At 56.8% G+C, this 24,880-nt stretch overlaps 1 protein-coding gene across 1 annotated transcript; it reads left to right on the top strand.

Moving 5' to 3' along the window:
* Nucleotides 1-3,413: 3,413 nt before the first annotated feature.
* Nucleotides 3,414-24,589, top strand: ALDH4A1 (aldehyde dehydrogenase 4 family, member A1). The gene is made up of 20 exons (XM_014530640.1): nucleotides 3,414-3,568; nucleotides 8,405-8,498; nucleotides 8,999-9,091; nucleotides 9,186-9,233; nucleotides 9,486-9,558; nucleotides 10,619-10,743; nucleotides 11,242-11,334; nucleotides 11,412-11,459; nucleotides 12,336-12,491; nucleotides 13,926-14,075; nucleotides 14,149-14,223; nucleotides 15,865-16,052; nucleotides 17,437-17,510; nucleotides 18,216-18,412; nucleotides 18,557-18,604; nucleotides 19,503-19,655; nucleotides 20,554-20,675; nucleotides 21,431-21,549; nucleotides 22,182-22,335; nucleotides 23,063-24,589. Exons 1-19 carry the CDS (start codon nucleotides 3,414-3,416, stop codon nucleotides 22,292-22,294), a joined length of 2,124 nt encoding a protein of 707 aa, XP_014386126.1. The 3' UTR covers nucleotides 22,295-22,335; nucleotides 23,063-24,589.
* The last annotated feature ends 291 nt before the right edge of the window (nucleotides 24,590-24,880 follow it).

Raw genomic sequence — 24,880 nt, 5'->3', positions numbered from 1 at the left:
AACCGGACCTGGGGGCGCTCTGTCGCTCGGGGTCCCGGGGGTCGCAGGCGTCCCTCATGCGGGACTCCCTCCCTGCCGGACCCCCACCAGGTTCCCAGGGGCTCCCCTCCGCGAGGGTCGCTTCCTCTAGTACCTCCCGTCCCGTCCTCCCCCCAGGCCTTCCTCTCACTGCGACACCCCTGTCTCCTTCCTACAGCGAGGGGGACCCCCTTCCCGAACTGCGGCCGGGTGGGGGCCTCGCTGCTCTCCCGGCTCCCGAGCCCCGAAAGCAGCCTCCTACGCCCTGGTCTTGCTCCTCCCAGGCACCTTTCCAATGCGCCCACTGCCGGAGTGCCGGCTGCCCCCTGGGGCACCTCTGTTGTTAGTGCAGCACCCTCGCCGTCCCTCCCTCCGTCTCACACTCAGGACCCACCTCCGGGGTTCCGAGACTTCCCTCTCCGCTCTCTACCGGGACTTCTCCTCTCTTCCCCCTTTTCAAGTTAAGTGCTGGGCAGAAGAGGGAGTCCTTTCTTGTGACACGTGGGATAACGTGTGTGGAGAGCTGGGCCTTTGGCGTATGCTTTATTGTAAAGACCGAGTGAGTGAATTCATTAGCGTGCACCAAACGGCCGCAGGCGCATAGGCAATGCCAAGTTACCATCACGATCCTCGTTGTCACTTGCACTTTAAACTTCTGTGGGGTAGGTATTATTGCACATTACAGATGAGGACTGTAACTTCGGAGTGGAGTGCAAACCCCCACGGTGTGGAGTTGGGTTCCTGGGCCCTTGCTCACTCCATGACACTTGTCCTCAGAGCCCCCTCCTGCTGGGGACTGGGAGGGGGAGGTGGGACACAGACCCTGCTTCAGAGGGGCTCCCAGTCTGGTGAGGCTGCCCCCCTTATTGGACCTGTGTTTCGGGGGTCTGCCTTTCAGAGCTGGGCAGCCGCCACCCCCTACCCCCCCTCCATTTGAGTGTTGTTTGCCTGATCCCCAGGACTGTGACCAGCTCTGTCTCCTGCTGAGCTAGGCTCTTTCTGAGTTAATCAGTGTCCTAAGGGATGGCACAGGGGTGCCCTGGGCAGGGGTGAGTTTCAACACTGCTGTGTGTCCTCCGTGGGTGGGGATAGGGTAGGGAAGGGCACAAGATGAGGACGTGGACTTGGGAGAGAAGGGCTCCCCTCGCAAGCCAAGGTTGGGGCTGTACTTGCCACCCCCTGTCCTGCATTCGGAGACCGTCCCTCTCAGACTGCAGATGGAAGTCCCATAGAGTTACAGTGTGACCTCGTTTCTTGAACGTAATTTGTTCCAGAAGGCTGTTCGAAAGCCATTTGTTCGCAAACGAATACTTTTTTCCCATTAGAAATAATGTAAATTGAATTAATCTGTTCCAGAGTCCCAAATAATTTCCTGTTTCAACCTTTCTTATATACAGTACATGTCTAATGTACTCTTTCATTTATAAGTAAACACTTCTTTACTTAAATTTATCAAACCACCCCCTACTAGCCTCCAAAATCCTGTCACCAGCTAACTGCTTTTACTTTATCCAATCAACAACAGTTTTTCTACCTATTCAGTAGTCTGTGATTGCTGTTTTGTGAGCACTTTCACACCCTTAGCAACATTAGAACTCGTGATGGCCTCTTTATGTTTTAAAATTGTGCCAACCGCCAGCAACAAAAGCATTCTCTCCTTTGCTTGTTGCCTGCAAGATGCATTTTGTCATGCTGAGCTTTCAGCACGAAAGGGTTGTCAGATGGAAAACTGAAGTTTTGGTCGACAACCGAGACATTGTTTTCTGTGAACAACTTGGTCAAGAACCGAATTGTTTGAGGTGGGAGACATTTGAGAAACGAGGTTTGACTGTACTTGTTTGCAGTACCTACCATGTGCAGGTGCTGTGCTAAACACTGGAGCGAGGGGTGCCCAGGGAATTTACATGTGGATGGGGCCTTCGAAGAGTTTTCATTTTAACGGTGGAGGAAGACTTAGACGTAAAAAAAAAAAAACAAAAAAAACACCCCAAAAACCACCCTCAGATATCTGGTAGAAAGCAATCCATGTTCTCTCTTTTAAAAAGCCTATTATAACAATAATGTTTATCAGGCAGTCAAATACCACCGGCCTGGCACAGTGCAGATAAGCACTGCATTACCCCATTTTACAGATGCCAAGGGGCACACACAGCGCGAGATCAAACCACTGAGCTTGGTAATTTCAGTAACTGGTTCTGTTGTCAGTGGCTTGCCTTTCTATAGAAAGCATGTCAAACTCGCAGCTGGTGGGCCGCATGCCTAAATAAACGAGGCATGTGGCCCTCCCACCCAGTGACATGCTTTTCTACATGTGATTTTTATTTTTTCTTTAGAGAGAATGGAAGGGAGGGGGCCAGGAGAGAGAGAGAGAGGGGAACATTGATGGGTTGCCTCCCGGTGTGCCCCAGGGCTGGGGAAGGAACCTGCAACCCTTCAATATGGGCCTAAGCTCTACCACTGAGCCACACTGACCAGGGCTCTGCAGCATTTTTAACGGGCAGGCCTCTATTCAGAGGTGCACTAAGCCACACCCCAGCCACGTGCATTTGTTTACTCGAGGTGACTGGTGAATGCACGTATTTGCTAGGCCTATTCAGTATAAATTTAAAATTATAATACATATAGAAAACTTTTCTGTGAAAAATTTTAATTATACAAACGTGTCTACATAAGTAAAAATAGGCAAACTGCATAATTTATCAATTTTTTAACATACACATTCATTGAACCTACTTTATCATGTAATGGACTTTCGGCTTTAACAGATACCACCTCACCCAAATTAATCTGTTTTATCGAGGTTTTACTGTTAATAATACATTTGTAGGGTGGATTCAATGCGATAATCACTTAGCATGGTGCCAGGCATGGTGTAAGTGCTTAATAAATGCTCCTTGATGTTTCCGGGGCAATAAAGTGCAAACATCATCCTGCGCCAGATGCCCCTCCCTACTGGACCTGCTCTGAGCCCCACACTGTACTTCCGCTGCTGGCCGCTTATCTCTGTGATAAGGAGGATTAACCTAATCAGGCCCCAGATAACAGCTGCCAAAGCCCGGGTGCTGAAGGAAGCTAGAGTAATCTCCTTTCTACTCTTCTTCTTGGCCGTGGCCACCTGGGCCTCAGCCACGGGGGAGCCAAAGGGACCTGCACCCAGTCCCAGGTGTTAGCAGGTGCGCACTGGCCTGGGAGTCCAGTCCTGAGGGCCTGGTGTCCGCTCTGATACTGCTTTCGCGTTAATTGTTTTCAAAGATATTTCTCAGGTGCTAGCCCCCGTCTGGGCAGGGTGTCCACTGGTGAATGGAATGGACACAGGCCGGCCCAGCGGAGCTTATGGCCTGGTGGGAGTGCCGTATGAGGGTTGTCATAGGTGCTGTGAGGAAAGTGCGGGGCTCATGAGGATCCGAGAGGGGCCCGTCCAGTGGTTCGAGGCCAACCACATGGAGAGTGCCTCATGCAGAAGGGACCGCAAAAATGACCAGGGCGACTGGATCACAGCAAACAAGCTGGGAGGTGGTGGGGGCGAAGGCAAATGGGTCTGGAGGCATCGGTAGGGATTCTGGCTTTTTGTTGCAGAAGAAATGAGAGGCCATGAGTAGTTTTGAGCCAAGTGCTTACTGTCTGATGATCAAATTTTCATGTTAAAACTGTAACTTTGACGGCGATTTGGAGAGTAGCCTGGTGACAGTGGAGCTGGAGTGGCCATTGCAGTCGTCCAGGCAAAAGCTGGTGGTGCCGTGGACCAGGGTGCAGGCCGAGGGAAACCTGGGAGGGAACTGAGCTTCCCCGCCAGCCCCACCCTGCCTCCCTTCCCCTCAGTTTTAAGGTTGCACTGGCTGTCCAGCCCTGATGTTGCCCATTGCAGGGGATGTTCTGATGTGGCTCTTAAAGCTCAGATTCTGGGAGGGGTAGCTAAGGTCTCACACCCAAGCCAGGAGGTCCCCAGGTGAGCAGAAGGGGCACTTCAGGTTGTTAAGGAATCGGAATCAAATTCAGACTCTGCCCTCTGCCTCCTTCCTGAAGCCAGAAGGCTGAGAACTGCCCTAAGGATGGTCGGGTTCCGTTCATCCCAGACGCAGGCACCTGCTTGGTGGGTACTCAGGAAATGTGTGCTGAAAAATGTCCAAGCCTTTTCAACCTCACCTGAGTTACCACTGAGCTCTTGAAGTGTAGAGTAATGTGTGCTGGCTGCATGAATGCATGAATGAATGAATGAACGAACGAACGATGCAGGCCTGCCTAGAAGGGCCTTGCAGATCCTCATAGGAGCCCTAAGTTTGTGAGTGATTCCTCTATGCCAGCGGCTCTCAACCTGTGGGTCGCAACCCCTTTGGGGGTCGAACGACCTTTTCACAGGGGTCGCCTAAGACCATCGGAAAACACATATATAATTACATATTGTTTTTGTGATCAATCACTATGCTTTAATTATGTTCAATATGTAACAATGAAATTGGGGGTCACCACAACATGAGGAACTGTATTAAAGGGTCTCGGCATTAGGAAAGTTGAGAACCACTGCTCTATGCCTTGCCCTGAGCCAATGGAAGGGTGTTTCTTTGGAGTCCATGGATTTTTTTTCTTGGCTCTGTCCGACTCAGGATGATCTTTGATTCTAGTCTCTGTCCCCGAGGCCACACTCAGACTGACGGACAGCTGTACCAGGGCCTGGACTTTCTAGGTTTAGAGAGAGCCCTTGGCGCGTGTGATCCTGAGGTCACAGTGGACCTCTGCCCTGGGGGAAGTGGAGTGAGGCCTGCAGGATTTCTGTTTCTGACCCTGCCTGGGAGGGGACAGGGAAAGGAGAGCTGGCAGTGCGACATTTTCAGCTCTGCCCTGGGTGGAAGGGGTGCTGTTTATTCCAGCCGTATTTGGTGAGCACCTGGGCCAGCCCCTGATCCTTGGGGTGTCTGGGAACCAATTTGCCTTTGAAAGCCTGGCATGGCAGAGTAAACATCCCAGAAGATCTTTACAGTTCCTTTAGAAGCTCCTTAGAGCAGGAGGAAGGGCAAGCAGTTTTAGTTCTCACGGGGACCTAGTGTTACAGAATAGTAAAAGCTAGGAAAATTCCACAAGTGGGGTGGGGAAGCTGAGACAGAGAGTTAAACAGCAGTTTGTGCTCCCCCAGTAAATCCTATCTTCCCTAAACCAAGGACAAAGAGTAAATGGTTTGCACTTCTCCCCAGCCAGGGGGTAAATAGCCTTAAACAACCCTACTCAGGGAGACATAACAGAAATCCATTTAAGTGCCATTTGCCAATCACACCCAAATTAAGAGAATAAATCTGATTTGGGGACATCACTCAGGACCAGCTGCATTGACTAAGGACCCCCTGCCCTGACACTGGCCAATCAGTGGAGACCTCTACCCTGAAAGAGCACACCTGGGAAGCTGATGAATATTCTATTGAAACCCTCCCCTGAGACCTGCCTTAAGACTCCCGCCTGCAAGAGAGAGAGCAATACACTCAGGACACAGGACACAGTGAGCACTCTTCCCTAGGGGAGCACGCCTGTGCCATTCCCTTCCCCTTTCTTCCCTCTAAGGGGCCCCATGAGGCTTGCAACCAGGGGAGCAATGGACAGCAGCAGCTCATCCCAGGCTCACCCCCTGAGCCTGTCTGAGTCCCCCCTTTCTCTGACCTCCCAGTGAGCCAAAGCAGCCCAGCCCGGGCTCTCCTGTTGCTTCTTCTATGCCCTTCCCGTTTCTCTGTCCTAAGTATGTTTTTGCTGCGGCCAGTAAATTCTTGCTTGCTTTGCTGCACGTTGTCTCTTGATTGTCTTGGCTCAAGAAGACAAGAAGCGAGATTCCTCGTCTTGCCCAGTAACACTAGGACGGGACCTAGGATGACCCCCGCTTTCAGATGCGGGATGTGTGCTGAGGTCTCCATGCAGCTGTGGGCTTTGGTCTGGGATATGTCTGCTCAGAACCTGTGCTATTCCCACCCACCAGGACCAGGGGGTCGGAGAGGAGTTGGGGTGGCCCCTGGCTCCAGCCCAGCACTCGTTCTCTGCTGACCCGGCCCTTTCTTGGCTTAAAGAGAACCTGGCCGCATCTGATTTACTGATTGGTGGTGGTGTCCTGCTCCTGAGGTCAGCGTAGACTCCGCCCTCCCCTTGCTGGTGTTTGCTGGCCTCCCTGCTCTTCCCCCACTATAATAGGTGGAAGGAACAGTGTGGGTTTTAATTTATTGAGCACCTCTATAGCTTAGTATTATCTCCTCATATCTCCATCGTAACCCCACAAGATGGGTGTCACCCTAGTCAGTGACTTGCCCAAAGTCACACAGCGACTGGAGGGGGAGGGTTCGGCCTGAGGATTGTGTCTGGGCCTGGTGGGTGTGGCCTGGGGGTGACAAAGGGGGAGAGAAGGAGAAGGTCCCAGGGCTACCTTGCCCTTGGGGATCTTGGGCCACTCAGCCCTCCCCTCAACCACACAGGCCCCTTTCTGCTCTCCCGTGGGCCTGGACCACTTTTCCCAGCTCTTCTTAAACCTCCGCCAGGTCTCCGCACCCTCCCCTCAACCACACAGGCCCCTTTCTGCTCTCCCCTGGGCCTGGACCACTTTTCCCAGCTCTTAAACCTCTGCCAGGTCTCCGCTGAGCTCACCTCCTCAGGGGGGCCCTCCCTGACCACCCTGGCTCCACCCTTCCCCTTTCATACTCATTTTCAGGGCCCTTCTGTCATCAGAGTGTTTCTTTCTTGCCCGTGTCCCCCACTCGGCAAGAGTCAGCTGCGTGCAGCCAGCGCCTTGCTGTCTGGGTCACCGCTGTGTGTCCGGGGTCCGGAACAGCGTCAGAGATGTAGCAGGGGTTCAGGAACCTGGTAGGGGGAATGCGGGACCTGCCCTCGCAGCCCCCTTTCTGTGTCCTTCCTCCAGGCCTCCAGCCCCGCTCTCAGCTTCCACCACACCTCTTCCCAGTGAGAAAGGAAGAAGCCCCCTAACCCTCATAGCCAGGCCTTCCCGTTCTCCTGTTGGGCACTCACCACCTTCCAGAACACTGGCCTCAGGCAAGGTCACTCTGAGGCACAACAATTCTGGGTCATAGTTTCGTCTGAGCACAGATGAAAGCAGGGTCACCGTGCCACCCCCAGAGTACCAGGCATACCCCCTCTTGCCAAACGAGGGGCTGCTTCCCCCAGGTGTGCACTCTCCCTCCTGCATCGAATAGTAACTCCACTTGTCCACCTGCAGGTGCGTTCCCACTGGTCTCTGGCTGGGGACGTTGACACCAGAGGGAGAAGATACCTGGGTTTTTCTGGATTCGAATCCAGGTCTCCTGATCTTGATCTTGAACTAGCCATTTTCCTTTTAGGACCTAAGTTATCTTATTTCTATGAGGCCACTGGTGAGAGCCATTCGATGGGCCTATCCCTGACGGATGGGAGGCAGTATCCAGTCTAAGGAGCCTTGTGTGGGTTAGGTGCCTTTGTCATTGATGTCCCCATTTACAGACGAGGAAACTGAGGCCTGGAGGAGAAGTCCCATGGCTGAGGCTCCAGCTCTGGAATGACTGACTCTAAAGTGTTACCCACATGTCCTCCCACCTCATGACCCCCCACACACTTTTGGGGTGGTGGTCATAGTGGTCACTGATCAATGAGGTCACAGGTTCCAGACTGAATAGGGGCTCCAGAACAAGGAGTTCTTGAAACTCAGTGCCCAGGAACCAGACCCTGAACCCCCAAACCTGCCCTCCCTCTCTCTGTGAGCTGAGCTCAGGGCACTCTTCCAAGTTCCCGCCCACGTCTTGGGCTTTCCTGCTCTCGCTCCGTTCTGGTCATAGTGGTCACTGATCAATGAGGTCACAGGTTCCAGACTGAATAGGGGCTCCAGAACAAGGAGTTCTTGAAACTCAGTGCCCAGGAACCAGACCCTGAACCCCCAAACCTGCCCTCCCTCTCTCTGTGAGCTGAGCTCAGGGCACTCTTCCAAGTTCCCGCCCACGTCTTGGGCTTTCCTGCTCTCGCTCCATTCATTCTGTGTGCTGGGACTCAGCTCTGGGATGTCCGGCCTCTTCAGCTTAGAGGAGCGACTGGGTCTGTTCTGGGATCAAGTTTGCCGCATGGGGATACGCTCTCCATGTACAAACACTTACTTAGAAAAGCTTTGGCACCTCTGGACTTAAACTCCAACACGTGGGTTTGTATGATTACTCTCACTTCCTGGTGTAGAAACAGGCTCAGAGGAGGCAGCTCATGTGCCCAGGGACACACAGCAGGACTGGGACTTGAACTTGGATTTTGTACCCCAAGGCCTGTCTCGCCCCCCAGTTCTATAGTTGCTCTGGATTTCAGGGTTCCGGGCCAGCCCAGGCTCCCCTGTTGGAGTTTGGGTCTGTGGTCTCTGCTGACCTGCCACCTCTCTCCCCGCCCTCGCATCCAGGCTTCGGTGGAAACACGCCTCCTCCCTGAAGGTGGCCAACGAGCCCGTCTTGGCGTTCACCAAGGGCAGCCCCGAGCGAGATGCACTGCAGAAGGTAAGGTGCAGGGCGTGGAGAGAGACAGCCTCAGCAGCCCAGGTGCTTCTCTGTGCTGTGGCCATCACCCTCCTGCCCCCGCTCCCAGCCCCGGGTCTGGGGAGGCTGTGTGTCTGGAGCCTGGTGGAGGCTGGGAGCAGCCGGGGCCATTTGGTCCTCAGTGCCGGTCAGGAGTCATACGCTCACAGAACTTCAAAATGCTCTCCCATTAATTGCTAGTATTTTAAACCTGAGATTCCACAGAAAGTTGAGGTGCAGTTTTTGAATCTTTTTTTAATGGGAAAACCTATCAATACTGGCCTCTCGTTCCTGCATGACAGGAAGTGACCGGGGAGGGGCTGCATCCCGTCCCCCCAAGGAGCACACGCTCTCTGGCCACAGCCCCGCCGGCCGCCTCCTTGGTTCAGGTCCTCCGGGCATTGCATTAGCAGACTCCACATAGGGTTCTGGGTGGGAGAAGGGGAAGGAAGTGCCCATCTGACATCTTGTCCTCTCCTCAGGCTTTGAAGGACCTGAAGGGCCGGACCGAAGCCATCCCGTGCGTGGTGGGGGATGAGGAGGTGTGGACCTCAAACGTGCAGTACCAGGTGTCGGTGAGTCCAGTGGGCGGGCAGCCCTTGGAGAGGGGCAGTCAGTGTACAGGGCACCTCCCTCCTGGGCAGTGACCTCACTCCTCTCTTCTTTCAGCCCTTTAACCATGGACACAAGGTGGCCAAGTTTTGCTATGCAGACAAGGTGAGTCCCTGGCAACTTTGGGGTTGGGGTGCTGCCCCTCTTTTGTCCTGCTGGCTTCATTCTTGGAGGTGGACCTCAGGCACTGCTTCCTTCTGGCCATGGGGGGTGGGGGTGTAGATGGGACAGCTGGGAGTGGGAGTCCCTGGGTGGGTGCCTCTAATGGGGCCAGGCCAGCCAGGGTTAGCTGGAGCCTAGTGGGAGCTGCCTTGATTAGGGCTGGACACCCCTTGACATGCTGTTGCCATGGGGCAGACCCTGACGTGGGGCGAGTGGGGGTGGTGGATTCTGGAAGGCTGGGTCAGGGAAATTGGAGACATCGTGGATGGTAAGTCAGACGGCATTGGTATCATCATGGAGGGCCATCGAGAGGGGATGGGGTCACCTGGGCTGGGGGTCTAGGAGCGAGCATCCTGTGGCAGTGAGGGCAGGTGGCATTGGGGATGCCGGCAGCAGGTGTACGTCTCAGGCTGTGGCTCTGGCCTGGCCAGGGCAAGACCAAGGGCCCTGACCTTGAGGGCTGGTGGCTCTGGATGGTGGGTTCAGGGGCCCCGGGCCCCAGGCCCCAGGATTAAGGTGAGGCCCTGAGGAGGCCACAGCAGAACGTGGTTTAACAGCTGAGGGACTCAGTGCCAGGTGCCTGGCATGCGGACCCAGCTGGCAACTCAGACTTCTCCAGACTGGCAGCAGGACAGGCTCCGTGCCTGGGGTGGCCTGTGGCAGTGGGGGGCTCCAGCTCTGGAATGACTGACTCTAAAGTGTTACCCACATGTCCTCCCACCTCATGACCCCCCACACACTTTTGGGGTGGTGGTCATAGTGGTCACTGATCAATGAGGTCACAGGTTCCAGACTGAATAGGGGCTCCAGAACAAGGAGTTCTTGAAACTCAGTGCCCAGGAACCAGACCCTGAACCCCCAAACCTGCCCTCCCTCTCTCTGTGAGCTGAGCTCAGGGCACTCTTCCAAGTTCCCGCCCACGTCTTGGGCTTTCCTGCTCTCGCTCCATTCATTCTGTGTGCTGGGACTCAGCTCTGGGATGTCCGGCCTCTTCAGCTTAGAGGAGCGACTGGGTCTGTTCTGGGATCAAGTTTGCCGCGTGGGGACACGCTCTCCACGTACAAACACTTACTTAGAAATGCTTTGGCACCTCTGGACTTAAACTCCAACACGTGGGTTTGTATGATTACTCTCACTTCCTGGTGTAGAAACAGGCTCAGAGGAGGCAGCTCACGTGCCCAGGGACACACAGCAGGACTGGGACTTGAGCTTGGATTTTGTACCCCAAGGCCTGTCTCGCCCCCCAGTTCTATAGTTGCTCTGGATTTCAGGGTTCCGGGCCAGCCCAGGCTCCCCTGTTGGAGTTTGGGTCTGTGGTCTCTGCTGACCTGCCACCTCTCTCCCCGCCCTCGCATCCAGGCTTCGGTGGAAACACGCCTCCTCCCTGAAGGTGGCCAACGAGCCCGTCTTGGCGTTCACCAAGGGCAGCCCCGAGCGAGATGCACTGCAGAAGGTAAGGTGCAGGGCGTGGAGAGACAGCCTCAGCAACCCAGGGGCTTCTCTGTGCTGTGGCCATCACCCTCCTGCCCCCGCTCCCAGCCCCGGGTCTGGGGAGGCTGTGTGTCTGGAGCCTGGTGGAGGCTGGGAGCAGCCGGGGCCATTTGGTCCTCAGTGCCGGTCAGGAGTCATACGCTCACAGAACTTCAAAATGCTCTCCCATTAATTGCTAGTATTTTAAACCTGAGATTCCACAGAAAGTTGAGGTGCAGTTTTTGAATCTTTTTTTAATGGGAAAACCTATCAATACTGGCCTCTCGTTCCTGCATGACAGGAAGTGACCGGGGAGGGGCTGCATCCCGTCCCCCCAGGGAGCACACGCTCTCTGACCACAGCCCCGCCGGCCGCCTCCTTGGTTCTGGTCCTCCGGCCATTGCATTAGCAGACTCCACGCCAGGTTCTGGGTGGGAGAAGGGGGAGGAAGTGCCCATCTGACATCTTGTCCTCTCCTCAGGCTTTGAAGGACCTGAAGGGCCGGACCGAAGCCATCCCGTGCGTGGTGGGGGATGAGGAGGTGTGGACCTCAAACGTGCAGTACCAGGTGTCGGTGAGTCCAGTGGGCGGGCAGTCAGTGTACAGGGCACCTCCCTCCTGGGCAGTGACCTCACTCCTCTCTTCTTTCAGCCCTTTAACCATGGACACAAGGTGGCCAAGTTTTGCTATGCAGACAAGGTGAGTCCCTGGCAACTTTGGGGTTGGGGTGCTGCCCCTCTTTTGTCCTGCTGGCTTCATTCTTGGAGGTGGACCTCAGGCACTGCTTCCTTCTGGCCATGGGGGGTGGGGGTGTAGATGGGACAGCTGGGAGTGGGAGTCCCTGGGTGGGTGCCTCTAATGGGGCCAGGCCAGCCAGGGTTAGCTGGAGCCTAGTGGGAGCTGCCTTGATTAGGGCTGGACACCCCTTGACATGCTGTTGCCATGGGGCAGACCCTGACGTGGGGCGAGTGGGGGTGGTGGATTCTGGAAGGCTGGGTCAGGGAAATTGGAGACATCGTGGATGGTAAGTCAGACGGCATTGGTATCATCATGGAGGGCCATCGAGAGGGGATGGGGTCACCTGTGGCTGGGGGTCTAGGAGCGAGCATCCTGTGGCAGTGAGGGCAGGTGGCATTGGGGATGCCGGCAGCAGGTGTACGTCTCAGGCTGTGGCTCTGGCCTGGCCAGGACAAGACCAAGGGCCCTGACCTTGAGGGCTGGTGGCTCTGGATGGTGGGTTCAGGGGCCCCGGGCTCCAGGCCCCAGGATTAAGGTGAGGCCCTGAGGAGGCCACAGGAGAACGTGGTTTAACAGCTGAGGGACTCAGTGCCAGGTGCCTGGCATGCGGACCCAGCTGGCAACTCAGACTTCTCCAGACTGGCAGCAGGACAGGCTCCGTGCCTGGGGTGGCCTGTGGCAGTGGGGCACAGTAGACACTGGGGAGGGGACGCTGAGGGCCCAGGGAGCAGGGTCTTCCCCGGGTGGAGCGTGACCTCCAGACCTCTCCTCTCTCACTCATTCCCCTGGGACCCTTCCCGCTACAAAAGAAGCCCCCGGCCTTGCCCTCTTCCGCAGGCCCTGCTCAACAAAGCCATTGAGGCCGCCTTGGCCGCCAGGAAGGAGTGGGACCTGAAGCCTGTCACAGACCAGGCCCAGATCTTCCTGAAGGCAGCAGACATGCTGAGCGGGCCGCGCAGGGCAGAGGTCCTTGCCAAGACCATGGTGGGACAGGTGAGGCGCCTGCGGCACAGGTCGGGGGCGGGGGTGGGGGGCAGTTGTACCCTATTCGATTTGGCAGTCGTCAGCTGAGCAGTTTCTGGATGCCTAGACCTGCTCTGCTGGCTGGAGACTCAGAGATGTCCTCAAGGGACAAGGCCTAGGAGAGGGGACACACAGAATGTTAGACAAGGTGGACTGTGCTAAACCTGCGTGTCCGGCCACGGAAATGCCCCTTCCCCGCCTTCTCTGTCCCCACCCTAGCAGGCCTTTGTCGTGCTTTGCCTGGCGTGACAGTCGCCCTATCAGTCCTCTAGGCTCGGTGGGACCCTGCACCCTCAGGTTTTCCCGACACCCCAGCAGGCTGCTCAGGCTTACAAACCACCGAGGTCTACCAGCGAGAGGCACGTCCCAGATCCTGAGCCCAGTCCCCAGGGCCCTGCAGTTCCCACCTCTCTCCAGCTCGCCAGCTGCTGCCCTTCCCGCCAGGCTGTCCCCTGTGATGATGCCAGTCTGGACCTGGTGACATTCCTGGACACCATAGGCGTCCCATATCCCTGCCTCTGCCTGGTGTCTCCTGCCTGAGTGCTCTCTCTCTTCTGTGCCCGTGAACTCTTACCCATCAAGGGCCAGCCCAGATATCACCTCCACTGTGAGGCTTCCAGAACCTTCTCTGCCCAAAAGGATCAGCCTGCCCCCTAGCACGCTGTTCATTTGTCAGTTACAGCTCAGTTCGCATTGGGGTGGAATGACTTCCTATGTGTCTGTTGCCCCTTTACAAGCTTTTTGGGAACAGTAATCAAGTGTTAATGTTCTCCCACTTTTTGGGCCTTGCATCATGTCTTCCTGGATAAAGGTTTTTTGAGTGCATTTGAGCCAGAGAGTGGCTGAGGGGGGAGAAAGCGTTAATTTTGGTCAGCCCAGCGCTCCTCCTGCAGTGAGGGCTCCCCCTGCTGCACAGACGCAGTATGACAGCTCCACACGCTGCCAGGTGTCTCGATTGTCTCAGGGTGTCACACTCCTAGTGTCCCAGGTGAACCACACTTGGGCAGAAAGAGACACACAGATTAAAGTGCCTCTTTATGTGAAGACTCAGGAAGTTGTAAGAAGCACAGTGGCTGAGTAGCGCAGGGGGCAGTGTCTTCGCTCAGCTTCCTTGGTGCCATGTCCGAGCAGGGCGAGCAGCTGCCAGTGACCCTGTGTGCCAAGGTGGGAAAGGCCCATTTTTGCTGCCCACAGTCCTTTCCCCACGGCTCACATTCACCATCAGGAAGGACAGACAGTCTAAGGAAATGTTTGCAGTCACAGGCCGCCTGGTTCTAGGCCCAGCTCGCCTAGCGAGGGCACGTACTTACCCTGGGGCAGGAGTCACCGTGGGCACAGGGTCCACGTCAGGGCCAGCGGAGGCAGGTCTGCCACTGCTGACCCCCTGGCCTTCCCGCCTCGCAGGGTAAGACAGTGATCCAAGCGGAGATCGACGCGGCAGCCGAGCTGATCGACTTCTTCCGATTCAACGCCAAGTTTGCCGTGGAGCTGGAGGGGGAGCAGCCCATCAGGGTGCCGCCCAGCACCAACAGCGTGGTGTACCGGGGGCTGGAGGTACCACCGGTGCAGGGTGCGCGGGGGCTCCTGGAAACCTTGAGCTTGGCCTCACCACCTCCTCTGTCTCCAGGGCTTTGTGGCGGCCATCTCCCCTTTTAACTTCACTGCGATTGGCGGCAACCTGGCAGGGGCGCCGGCGTTGATGGTAAGCTATGGGCCGCGGGCAGGGGTGGCGGGAGCTCAGCATCATTCCCGTCTCAGCAGAGGGAAGGCCGCACTCGAGCCCCTGAGGTCCCAGCCCTAGTCATGGCGAAGCACAGAGGGTGGAGTGAGTGTGGGGCCGTGGAAAGGCTTTGGGGTCAGAGGCTGGTTTGGGTCCCGCCTTGCCCTGCTCTAGATGACCCCCGTTAAGCCTCCACTCTGCTCGGAGGCAATTTCCTCGTCTGCAAAGTGGAAGTAATAGGAAAGCCTGTGTACAGGGTTGTGAGGAGCAAATGAGACGGCCACATGACACGCCGAACGCCAGGCAGGTCTGGCCCTGTGCAGGCTAGTCTATGGTGACGGTTAGTGATGGTGATAGTTGTAGCTCACCTTTGAGTGCTTGCTATGTGCTGGTGACTTAGTTGTCCTGGTCGTATGGCTACTTGTTTTGTTTTTTTACCCTCACCCAAGGAAATTTTTTCCATTTGTTTTTTATAGAGAGTAGAAGGGAAGGAGGAGGGGGAGAGAGAGAGAAACATCGATGTGAGTGCGATACATTGATTGTTTGCTTCCCACATGTGCCCTGACCAGGGCCAGGGATTGAACCCGCAACCCTTTAGTCCACAGGCCAACACTCTAACCACTGAGCCAAACTCCACTTAGTTTTTTAAAAAGTGTTTTTATTGATTTTTAGAGAGAGAGGAAGGGAGAGGGATAGAGAGATAGAAACATCAATGAGAGAAACATTGTCGATCAGCTGCCTCCTGCATGCCCCCCTCTGGGGATTGAGCCCACAACCCAGGCATGTGCCCTGACTGGGAATCGAGCCGGCGACCTCGGTTCCCGGGTCAGTGCTCAACCACTGAGCCAAACCGGTCAGGGCTCCACTTAGTTTTATGAGCTTCCAGTCCAATGGGGCAGACGTGGCCCTGCCTTCGGTGGGCCTGGATGTCTGGGAGTCGCAGGAAGAGGGCTGACAGTGGTCGGCAACCCAGGCATGTGCCCTGACTGGGAATCGAGCCGGTGACCTCTTGGTTCCCGGGTCAGTGCTCAACCACTGAGCCACACGAGTCAGGGCTCCACTTAGTTTTAAAGGGTGAAGCTGACCATCATCCTCATGAGCTTCCAGTCCGATGGGGCAGACGTAGCCCTGCCTTCGGTGGGCCTGGGTGTCTGGGAGTCGCAGGAAGAGGGCTGACAGTGGTCAGGGGCCTGGGCCCAGGCAGGAAGGCTGGGTGAGCTGGAGGACGCTCATGCACAAGGCCGTCCCCGTGCCTCTGCCCACAGACAGACGCACACACGCCCAGATGCCCACGTGCCCTCCCCAGGACACGTGCAGAGAGAGCCTTGTGCGCACTTGCTCAGCCACACCTGTGAGCACCCAGCAACTCAGAAACACCCAAAACAGAGCTGCCCGAGGGTGCAGGCAGGGCCAGCCCGTGCAGGCTTCTGGAGGAAGGGCGCCTCGGCTGGTGTGGTGGTGTTGGCGAGGGCTGTTAGTGCACAGTGCCTGGCACCTGGAGGTGTGGTCGGGTAGGGGACATCCAGGCCTGCACAGGGAGGGATGACCATGCTTCAGGGGGGTGGGGTCAGGGCTGGGCCCCTGGCCTTCTGCCTTCTGTGTCATCATGTGCCTTCCGAGCAGGGCAATGTGGTCCTTTGGAAGCCCAGTGACACGGCCATGCTGGCCAGCTACGCCGTCTACCGCATCCTCCGCGAGGCTGGCCTGCCCCCCAACATTATCCAGTTTGTGCCAGCTGACGGGCCCACGTTTGGGGACACGATTACCAGCTCAGAGCACCTGTGTGGCATCAACTTCACAGGCAGCGTGCCGTAAGTTGGGGCGGGGGGGAGTTGGGGAGGCAGGGTGCTTCAGGGAGGTTCGCCTTGCACCTCTGTCCCGAGCTGGGCTGTGAGGAGCGAATGAGATGGCATGTGACACGGTCTGCCGCTGACCGGACTCACTTGCTGTGCTGCTGTTGGGATCCACTTCCCCTCTCTGAGCCTCCGTGTCTTCACGGTCCTAGTGATGGCTCTGCTGCTCCACACGCACGTCGCTCTACGTGGGACAGGACGACGGGGCCTGAACCCGGGTGGAGACCTGGGAATGAGCAGCGGGCAGATTCGATCGCCTGTCTGTGGGGTCGGGGTGGGAGTCAGCGGGAACGTCCAGGCTCGGGGCAGGAGGCCTCGTTCACAAGGTGACACCCGGCAGGCCCAGCAGCTGGAGGGTTGGGACAAAGATGACTCACCTGTTGGCTACTTTGAGTTTGGGGAGCCCACGGACCACTGGGTGGAGATGTCAGGGTCAGCACGGGGGTCCTCCCGGGTGTCACTGGGACCCCGGCGGTGGCTTCTCTCTGCTGGCCTCCGGCTCCCCCACCCGCTTCCCTCCGGGGTTTGTTGGGTGGCATGGCGTTAGAATTGCTGAGGAAGGCCGTTTCCAAAGGCCTGCTCTGCCAGCACAGCCCCGCGGGGCCCTGCCTGTTAGCGGGCGGAGCAGGCTTGGCCCCCATTTGCCATGCTCTGATGAGCAGAGGCTCAAAGGTGGGAAAGTCATAAATTAGTATTAGCTACTGTGTCGCCTGCTCCCTGGTGATTAGCATTTTTATTGTTTTGTGGTGCTGAGGTTGGTCACACTCGGAGCCCAGGGAGGAGGCGCCCAGGGAGGAGGTGGGGTCCTACGCTTCCTCTCCCAGGATCCTCCTCAGTTTGGCCTCTGGAGCCCCATGCAGATAGTGACAGTGTCTGCCCCCACCGGCACCTAGTGTGCCCGGCACTGTCCTAACACTGGACTCATTGCAGTGAACAGCCCTGCCATGGGATTGTTCCCTCCAGTTCCCAGATGAGGCGCAGGAGTTGAGGCTCAGAGAGGTTAAGTAATGAGCGGAAGGTCACACAGCCATGGGTGTCTGAGTCAGAGCTTGAACCCAGTACTTCTTCCCCGCTCCCTGGTCTTCTCTGCACCATCTTGCCACCAAGGCTCCCCTTGCTGCCTCCCCATAGGCCTGGGTGCTGCCCATTTCCAGCTGCCACCACCTACTGGGTCCCCCACCACCTCTGCTGGGACCCCTGCTCGCCTCCTGGGCTGCTGACCCTGGCGTTCCTCACTTGGCTTTTCGGCCGCTTCTGGTGGGACCTGTGCCCCACCCCCACGACCTTCACCCTCAGATACCCGAGCTGGCTCCCTAATCCCCATCCTGTCCTCTGATTTCAGCACCTTTAAAAACCTGTGGAAGCAGGTAGCCCAGAACCTGGATCGCTATCGAACCTTCCCACGCCTGGCCGGAGGTAAGGGCCCCTCTCCCTGCCCCCTCCCCGGTGGCTCCAGGGACTCCTTCCTTTCCTGGCCATCATGAAAGAGGAGGAGAGGATGCAGCCATAGGTAGGGTCGTGCTGCAGGAACTGAGCCCTGGGGGGCCTTAGGTACAGAACCCCACTTTGGCAGGCACTGGGGGTGTGCAGAGCACCTGTGCCTTAGGATGCATTTTTCTTTCATTCATTCATTCATTCATTCATTCATGCCTCATTCATTCAGCAATTTAAGTACCATGAGTAGGGAAGGAGCCTTGGCATTGACATGGGTGGACCCCCTCTCCTCTTGCTGGGTTGGGGGGATTAGGGGAAAGCTGTGCCACTTCTGGGAGGGGAGTGGGGGCCTAGGATTCTGCTATTTCCTCTGTCATTGTATTGGGCAGCACCCTGGCCCTGGCCTCAGTTATTTCATCTGTATAATGGGGGAGTTGTTCCTGATGACCCCTGATGCCCTTCACCTTTGGGCATCAGTTTTTTCATCTGTAGAGTGGGAAAATAGGCCTGGCTCATTGGTTTCTGGGATGCTGTCCAGCTCTCACTCTGTGCCTCTCCTGCTCTCATCCGCCTGGTATGGGGGGGCTGATCACAGGGCCCCATGGACAGGTGTAGGCAGTGTGGTGGGCCCCTGAGCTGGCCGGAGGAGCCTGCTCCTTCATTCGTTCCCCACCCCGGCCCCTGTAGAGTGCGGTGGGAAGAACTTCCACTTTGTGCACCGCTCCGCGGACGTGGACAGCGTGGTGAGCGGGACCCTGCGCTCGGCCTTCGAGTACAGTGGCCAGAAGTGCTCAGCCTGCTCCCGCCTCTACGTGCCTCACTCGCTGTGGCCTCAGATCAAACAGCGGCTGCTGGAGGAGCACAGCAGGATCAAAGTGGGCGACGTGAGTGCTGCCTCCATCCCTGCTCGGCCCAGCGGGCGGCTGATGGGATTGGAGGTTCCCGTGGGTGGGGCTGGTGTGCGGGAGGGGCCTTCCCTTGTCGGGCCATGGCAGCTCAGTCTCTTCTGGTGTCTCCCCTGCCTGCAGCCTGCAGAAGACTTCGGGACCTTCTTCTCTGCAGTGATTGATGCCAAGGTAAGGGCTGGAATCCAGTTGTTCCTGGGGGGCTGAGGCTGGACGGGGTGGGAGAGGGAGGAAGAGATATAGGGGGCCTCCATGGGGGACAGCCCCCTCCACTGCTTCCAGGAAGGCAGGCAGATTGCCACCCTGCCTCCAGTTTGGTAAAGGGCAGAATCCTCCAACCAGAGAACTCGCCTCCTGCACACCCTGCAGCCAAGTTCAGCAAGCCCCTTTAAGTGCATATTTATACACAGAGATGCAATTAGGCCTGCACACCTGTGTGCATAAACCTAATTGTGCACGCATGAACATGTTCATGTGTAGGCATGCGTGTCAGCTTTCCACAGAAATGCATATACATTCATACATGCATATCTCCATACAAGAACAAATCCACCCGTGTGTGCATGTAAAGATATTCACATACATGTTTGTGTTTAGAGGCACATGTGTAGGTCTACATGGATTAACATGTGCATGTTACAGGCATACATATAGGGGTGGGCAAAAGTAGGTTTATAGTTGTAAGTAATACAATAATAAATCGATAATACAAGAATAAACTGCAATTCACGTACTCACAATTGTAAACCTACTATTGCCCATTGTGTATATCTACATGCTTTAACAAAGCAACATGGCCATGCATATGCCCGAATACATATATGTCATGTGTGTTTGGTTATATTTATATGTGAATATATACCTGTAGTTCTAACACACACACACACAAGCATGCATGTCTGCCCTTGTCTCTGCCATGGCTCGTCCAGACACTCAGGGCCCTCCCCTCCTCCATTTCAGAATTCAGGTCCTTCTGGAACAGGTGTATTGGGGTGAGTGTACTGCAGGGCTGCTGCTGGGAATGGTCCCCTCGCTGGTCTTTGACACCCTTCCTCCCCGCCCCCCGCAGTCCTTTGGTCGCATCAAGAAGTGGCTGGATCACGCCCGCTCCTCGCCCAGCCTCACTGTCCTGGCGGGCGGCAAGTGGGACAACTCTGTGGGCTACTTCGTGGAGCCCTGCATTGTGGAGAGCAAGGACCCTCAGGAGCCCATCATGAAGGAGGTGACTGGCGGGTGGCTGGGAGCACGGGAGGACAGCCTCCCACTCAGCACCGGACACACACAGGGCCCTGGCCCGTGTCTTCTCCTCGGGGCGTATCCCAGTTCCAGTTGAGGAAAGGGAGGCCCTAGACAGCGAATATCACACCCACTGAGAGCAGAGCCGGGCCTTGAGCCAGGCCTCCTGACCCAAACCCAGTGCTGGCCCTGCCATCCTGGCCATTGTCGTAGCACTTCCATTGCTCACGCCCCCACAGCAGTCTTCTCAGCTGACACTGACCTGCTCACCTGTGGCCGGCCACAGCTGGCCCTTGATTGAAGTGAGGGCTGTATTATCAGTCCCATTTTACAGATGAGAAACTGAGGCCCCGGGAGATCAAGACACCTTGGTGGCAGCAGGAACAGTATATTGTTAGGCAGTTCCTGGACCAGCTGTTGCCAGAAGCCTACTGTTTCCATGGGCTTGGGCCTGTGCCTCTGCGGGTGTGGGTTTGGCTGGCAGGGGCCCAGAAAGTGTCCTTGGACCTTTTGTCATGGTGGGATGGGGCGGGCAGGGCAGGAGCTGGGCACGGTTCTGTCCCGGAGGGAATCCGAAGGGACACTGTGTACCTGTTGCCAGAAGCCTACTGTTTCCATGGGCTTGGGCCCGTGCCTCTACGGGTGTGGGTTTGGCTGGCAGGGACCCAGAAAGTGTCCTTGGACCTTTTGCCACGGTGGGATGGGGCGGGCAGGGCAGGAGCTGGGCACTGCGTATGCCAGGCCCTTCTTGCAGGGGCTGAGGTGTGGACTGGGGCCTGGGGACCGGGACTGAGAATAGAGGCAGAGGCCAGAGCAGGCTGGGAAGCCTCAGGGCGCTGGTCCAGGCTGATGCTGACCTTGGACTTCTCTCACTTCTCTCCCAGGAGATCTTCGGGCCTGTGCTGACCGTGTACGTATACCCAGACGACAAGTACAGGGAGACACTGCGGCTGGTGGACAGCACTACCAGCTACGGCCTCACGGGGGCAGTGTTCGCCCAGGATAAGTGAGTGGCCACAGCCCCTCTGCTCTAGGCCTGGTGTCCTATCCACACCCTGGACACTGCCCTCCTGCTTAGTACTAATGCCGCCCCTTGCTTTCTGTCCACTCCCCTCACCTCAGCCCTGGCTGGCAGGCAGGCCTCCCAAGTGCAGATACCCAGAGGCAGCTTGGCTCTTTGTTAAAGTGCAAGTTCTGGGGCCCCACTATCGAATCTGGATCTAGGGTGGGCCTGGGAGTGGGAGCTTCTGCCCAGCTCCCCGAGTCTGAGGGGGCCCTGCTCCTCCAGGTCATCGTCTCAGCTGCAGAGTGGGACACGGGCTCAGGCCAGGGTGCACTGCTCACCTTGCAGAGGCAGGATTTGAACCTTTGCTTTTCCCTCCTCCGTGGCTCCCCTTGTCTGCCACTAAGAGAGGGGATGGAGGTGGGAGTGGAACCTGAGGGGCAGGCTGGGGGCTTAGGGGTCCCCCAGTTCCCGAGGGGCAGGAAAATTGGACCAGGATGGGCCACTCCCTTGAGTGTGTGCTGCCTGACCCACACCCTCAGTCCTTGCAGGAGCCCCATGAGGGGGCGTGAAACCCCCTTTGCAGAGGGGAAGCTGAGGCTCAGACCCTGAGTCACCTGCCCAAGGGCCCACAGCTGGTGGCTGGCCCAGCACGGCCCCAGGCTGGGCCTAGTGCTCACGGGATAGCCAGCCTGGGCTGGGGCTGGAGGCTGGACCTGGGCTGGAACCGTGGGTGAGCTGGCTGCCCTGCCTTGTAGGGACGTTGTCCGGGAGGCCACCGAGATGCTGAGGAACGCTGCCGGCAACTTCTACATCAACGACAAGTCCACTGGCTCGGTGGTGGGCCAGCAGCCCTTTGGGGGGGCCCGAGCCTCTGGTGAGTGGGTCCTCGTTTCCAGAGGGGAGCCAAGTTCCTATGGGAGACTCAAGAGCCTTCATTCCAAGGGTGTTAAGAGTAATAAGAACAGCACTGTACTCACCCGAGTCCTTTCAGCAACCTCGTGAGCCAGGGTGCTAAATTCTCCCCATTTTACAGAGGAGGACACTGAGGCACGGGGTGGTGAAGTGACTTGCTCAAGGGCACATGGCTAGGAAGTGGTGGAGCTGGCACTGGACCCAGCTCCCGCAGCCTGTACCACCATGGCCCAGGTCACTTTGGTCCAACTCCCTCCTACTTATAGGGGGGGAACTGAGGCTCAGATTGGGCTGGTGACTTTCTCGGATCCCAGCTGCCTAGTGGCAGAGCTGGTGCTCTCCACAGTGCCCCCTCTGCCTCCGAGACACCCCGGGCAGGTGGGGCACATGGACCCCAGGAGTGCCGGCATCCTGTCTACTCCCAGTTCTGGCCCCACCCGGCCTCCCGCTAAGGGTGCTCCTCACAGGTGCGCTTAGGAAATGCCCCTGTGCGCACATTTTGTTTTAGTTTAAATGCTGGTGCCCCATTCATTCCGTCAGCTCCTCCCCATGCCTTTCCCTCCTGCCCAGAGCTGTTGCGTCTTTTCCCCACAGGAACCAATGACAAGCCCGGGGGGCCCCACTATATCCTGCGGTGGACGTCGCCCCAGGTCATCAAGGAGACCCACAAACCTCTGGGGGACTGGCGCTACTCGTACATGCAGTGAGCCCCTCGGCGCCTCCGCCGTCCACCTGTCTGTCCGTCCAGGTGACTGACCTCGGTGCACTGGGCCTACCCAGCCCCTCCACCCTGCTCCGGAGGGGCAGCCCCTTTTCTAGAGCCAAGGGCTGGCCCCGAGCCCCCCACTGGCCTGTCCCACATCTCGGGGTCAGGCGCCCAGCCCTGGTTTGATCCTGCTGGAAAGGGACAGGCGTGCTGCCCCTCATCCCATCGGCTGTCCTAGGAATTACATCTCAGAGGGTGACCTTGGTGCCGGCTGGCTCGCCATCTTTTCTCCTCTTGCTTTTGCATTGTGGCCCAGTGGTGTTGCAGGGGTGGGGAACATCTGGCCCGAGGGCCATATAAGGCCCACAAAATCGTTTGGTCTGGCCCTGCCAAGGCATTAGGAGTGAGTTAGTTAAATGTTTGACCAAATATAGCAGGCTGATTTTTAAGTTGATAATGTTGTCTGGCCCACGAATGATGTTATAAATATCCAAATGGCCCTGGGCAGAAAAAAGGCTCCCCACCCCTGGTTTAGGGACTTGGGGAATGACAGTGGGGCAGCTCCCAATCCCTTGGGGGAAAGGAGGCAGCTCTGGGCCCCTTGGCAACCTCATTTCCCACAGGGGCTCCTGGCCTTGGCCCTGGCGTCTCCAGGGCTGCAGGAGGGGGTGTGCCCAGGGCGGTCTGCAGGGTGCCAGGGCACTAGCTGACCTTGCCTTCTTTGGTCTGGGTCATCCTCCTTTCACACTAGCTCTTTGCCCAACCACAGGAGCCAGTGGGTACCCGTGCCTGACCTGAAGCCTTAGATGCCCATGTGCCTTTCTCCAGGGCTCCTGCCTGCCCGTGTGATTCCTGACCGTCTCCATGTGGTGAGGCTGGGGGGCTGCTGGAGGCCACCTGCCAAGATGTGGGACATGCTGGTCCTTCCTGTTGGGGCTGGGATTTTGGAAAGTGTGGATGGGCCCAGCCTCCAGGACGGCCACCCTCAGCTGCGTTGGCCTGGTTTCCCTGCGGGAGCTCAGTTCCTACTGGCTGTGGTAGCACAGGCCCAAGTAGATGTTGCTCCCACTATCCCAGCCCCCTGAGACCTACCCTAGGTCCCCGTCCTGCCAGGACCTGGGATTGCCCATAGAATCTTCTCTTTGCATGTGAGTGGCTCTGTGTGGACTGGCCCTCGGGGGGCCTGTTCTTTGCTTGATGCAGCCAATTGGTGGACTCTTACAACTAGGTTGGGTTCTGAGTGGCCAGGGATCTGTAAGGGGTGACTTTGGAGAGCAGTTTTTATGGGGCCGTAAAAGTGCTGGGCCCTCCTCAAGGACAGCTGTCAGGGGCTCCCCACAGGGTAGGGTGGCCATTGCCCAAGTGCCAGGACCTCACACTGGGCCAGCGGTCAGGGATGAGTGCTGATGCCGCCTGGCAGGGTGCGGGTTCTGCACTGTTTCCTACAAGGCACCAGGTCAGGAGGCTGGGTGGGTGGGGTGGAGATGTTCCTGGTTCTGCTGGCTCTACACTGTGAGGTGCCATGGGACTCGCCCTGACGTCACCCAATAAAATACCTGTGACTTAATCAAATCGGTCTTTCTGGTTGGGGTGGGGGACAGCTTCTAAGTCTGATGGCATTGCCAGCGTGTCATTGGGTGTGAGGAGCGCAGTGCCCTTGTGCTATGGAAGGAAGGGCAGGCACTGATGTATGGGAAAACCTGCTGCGGTGGTGGGAGCTCTGGAGCCAGATGGGCTGGGTTCAAATCCCAGCTCCAAAAAGCTGTGCAACCTCTCTGGCCTTCTGTCTCTTCACCTGTAAGATGGGAAAAGTAATATATGTGATATGTATACCCACACAGGTTGTCATGAGAATTAAATGAGTTAATCAATGTAAGTGTTTAGAACAACGCCAGACACAGAATTCATGGTTCGCCAATGTTGCCCATTTACCCATTGTTGTAACAGCCACTGTTACGTGCTGTGATAAGTTTACATGCCTGGATATTTTAGCTAAACGTTATTCTAGATGTTTCTGTGAAGGTGTTCTTGGATGAGATTAACATTTAAATCAGTGGACTTTGAGAAAGCAGATTACCCTCCATAATGTGGGTGGGCCTCATCCAATCAGTTGAAGGCCTTAACAGAAAAAGGCCGACCTCCCTTGAACAAGAAGGAATTCTGCCAGGAGACTGCCTGTGGCCTCAACCGCAGCTCCTCCTGGGTCTCCGGGCTGCCAGCCTACTGGCAGAATTTGGATTTCCTGACCCCACAATCTTGTGAGCCATTTCCTTACAATAAACCTGTCTCTCTGTGCGCCTCCGTTTGCTTCTGTTTATCTGGAGAACCCTGAGAATAACATGCCAGGGACTTTGTTTCTCCCGAGCGCCTGAGGAAGCAGGTGCTGCCATGCCCCGTTCTGCAGTGAGGACAGTGCAGAAAGCTAAGGGGACCTGCCAAGGGCGGGCATCACTGGAACAGAAACACAGGGCTGTCCAGTTCCGGAACCCGCTCTTTCCTCCACCCAGATGTTCATACACAGGCTGACTGCCTTGCAAAGACCCGCTCAGCTGCCAAATGACATGAGGGGAGCAACTGTGGCCACTTA

Source organism: Myotis brandtii, unplaced genomic scaffold (assembly GCF_000412655.1).
Source record: "Myotis brandtii unplaced genomic scaffold, ASM41265v1 scaffold754, whole genome shotgun sequence".
Classification (NCBI taxonomy): domain Eukaryota; kingdom Metazoa; phylum Chordata; class Mammalia; order Chiroptera; family Vespertilionidae; genus Myotis; species Myotis brandtii.
The sequence above is the reverse complement of the archived record's forward strand: the minus strand, read 5'-3'. Positions and strand labels throughout refer to the sequence as shown.

Coding starts and splice junctions, on each gene's coding strand:
- ALDH4A1 (XM_014530640.1), top strand. CDS start 3,414: ATGAGGATCCGAGAGGGGCCCGTCCAGTGGTTCGAGGCCAACCACATG. Junction 9,559..10,618: donor AATTGGAGACATCGTGGATG/GTAAGTCAGACG, acceptor GTCTCTGCTGAC/CTGCCACCTCTCTCCCCGCC. Junction 11,335..11,411: donor ACGTGCAGTACCAGGTGTCG/GTGAGTCCAGTG, acceptor CTCTTCTTTCAG/CCCTTTAACCATGGACACAA.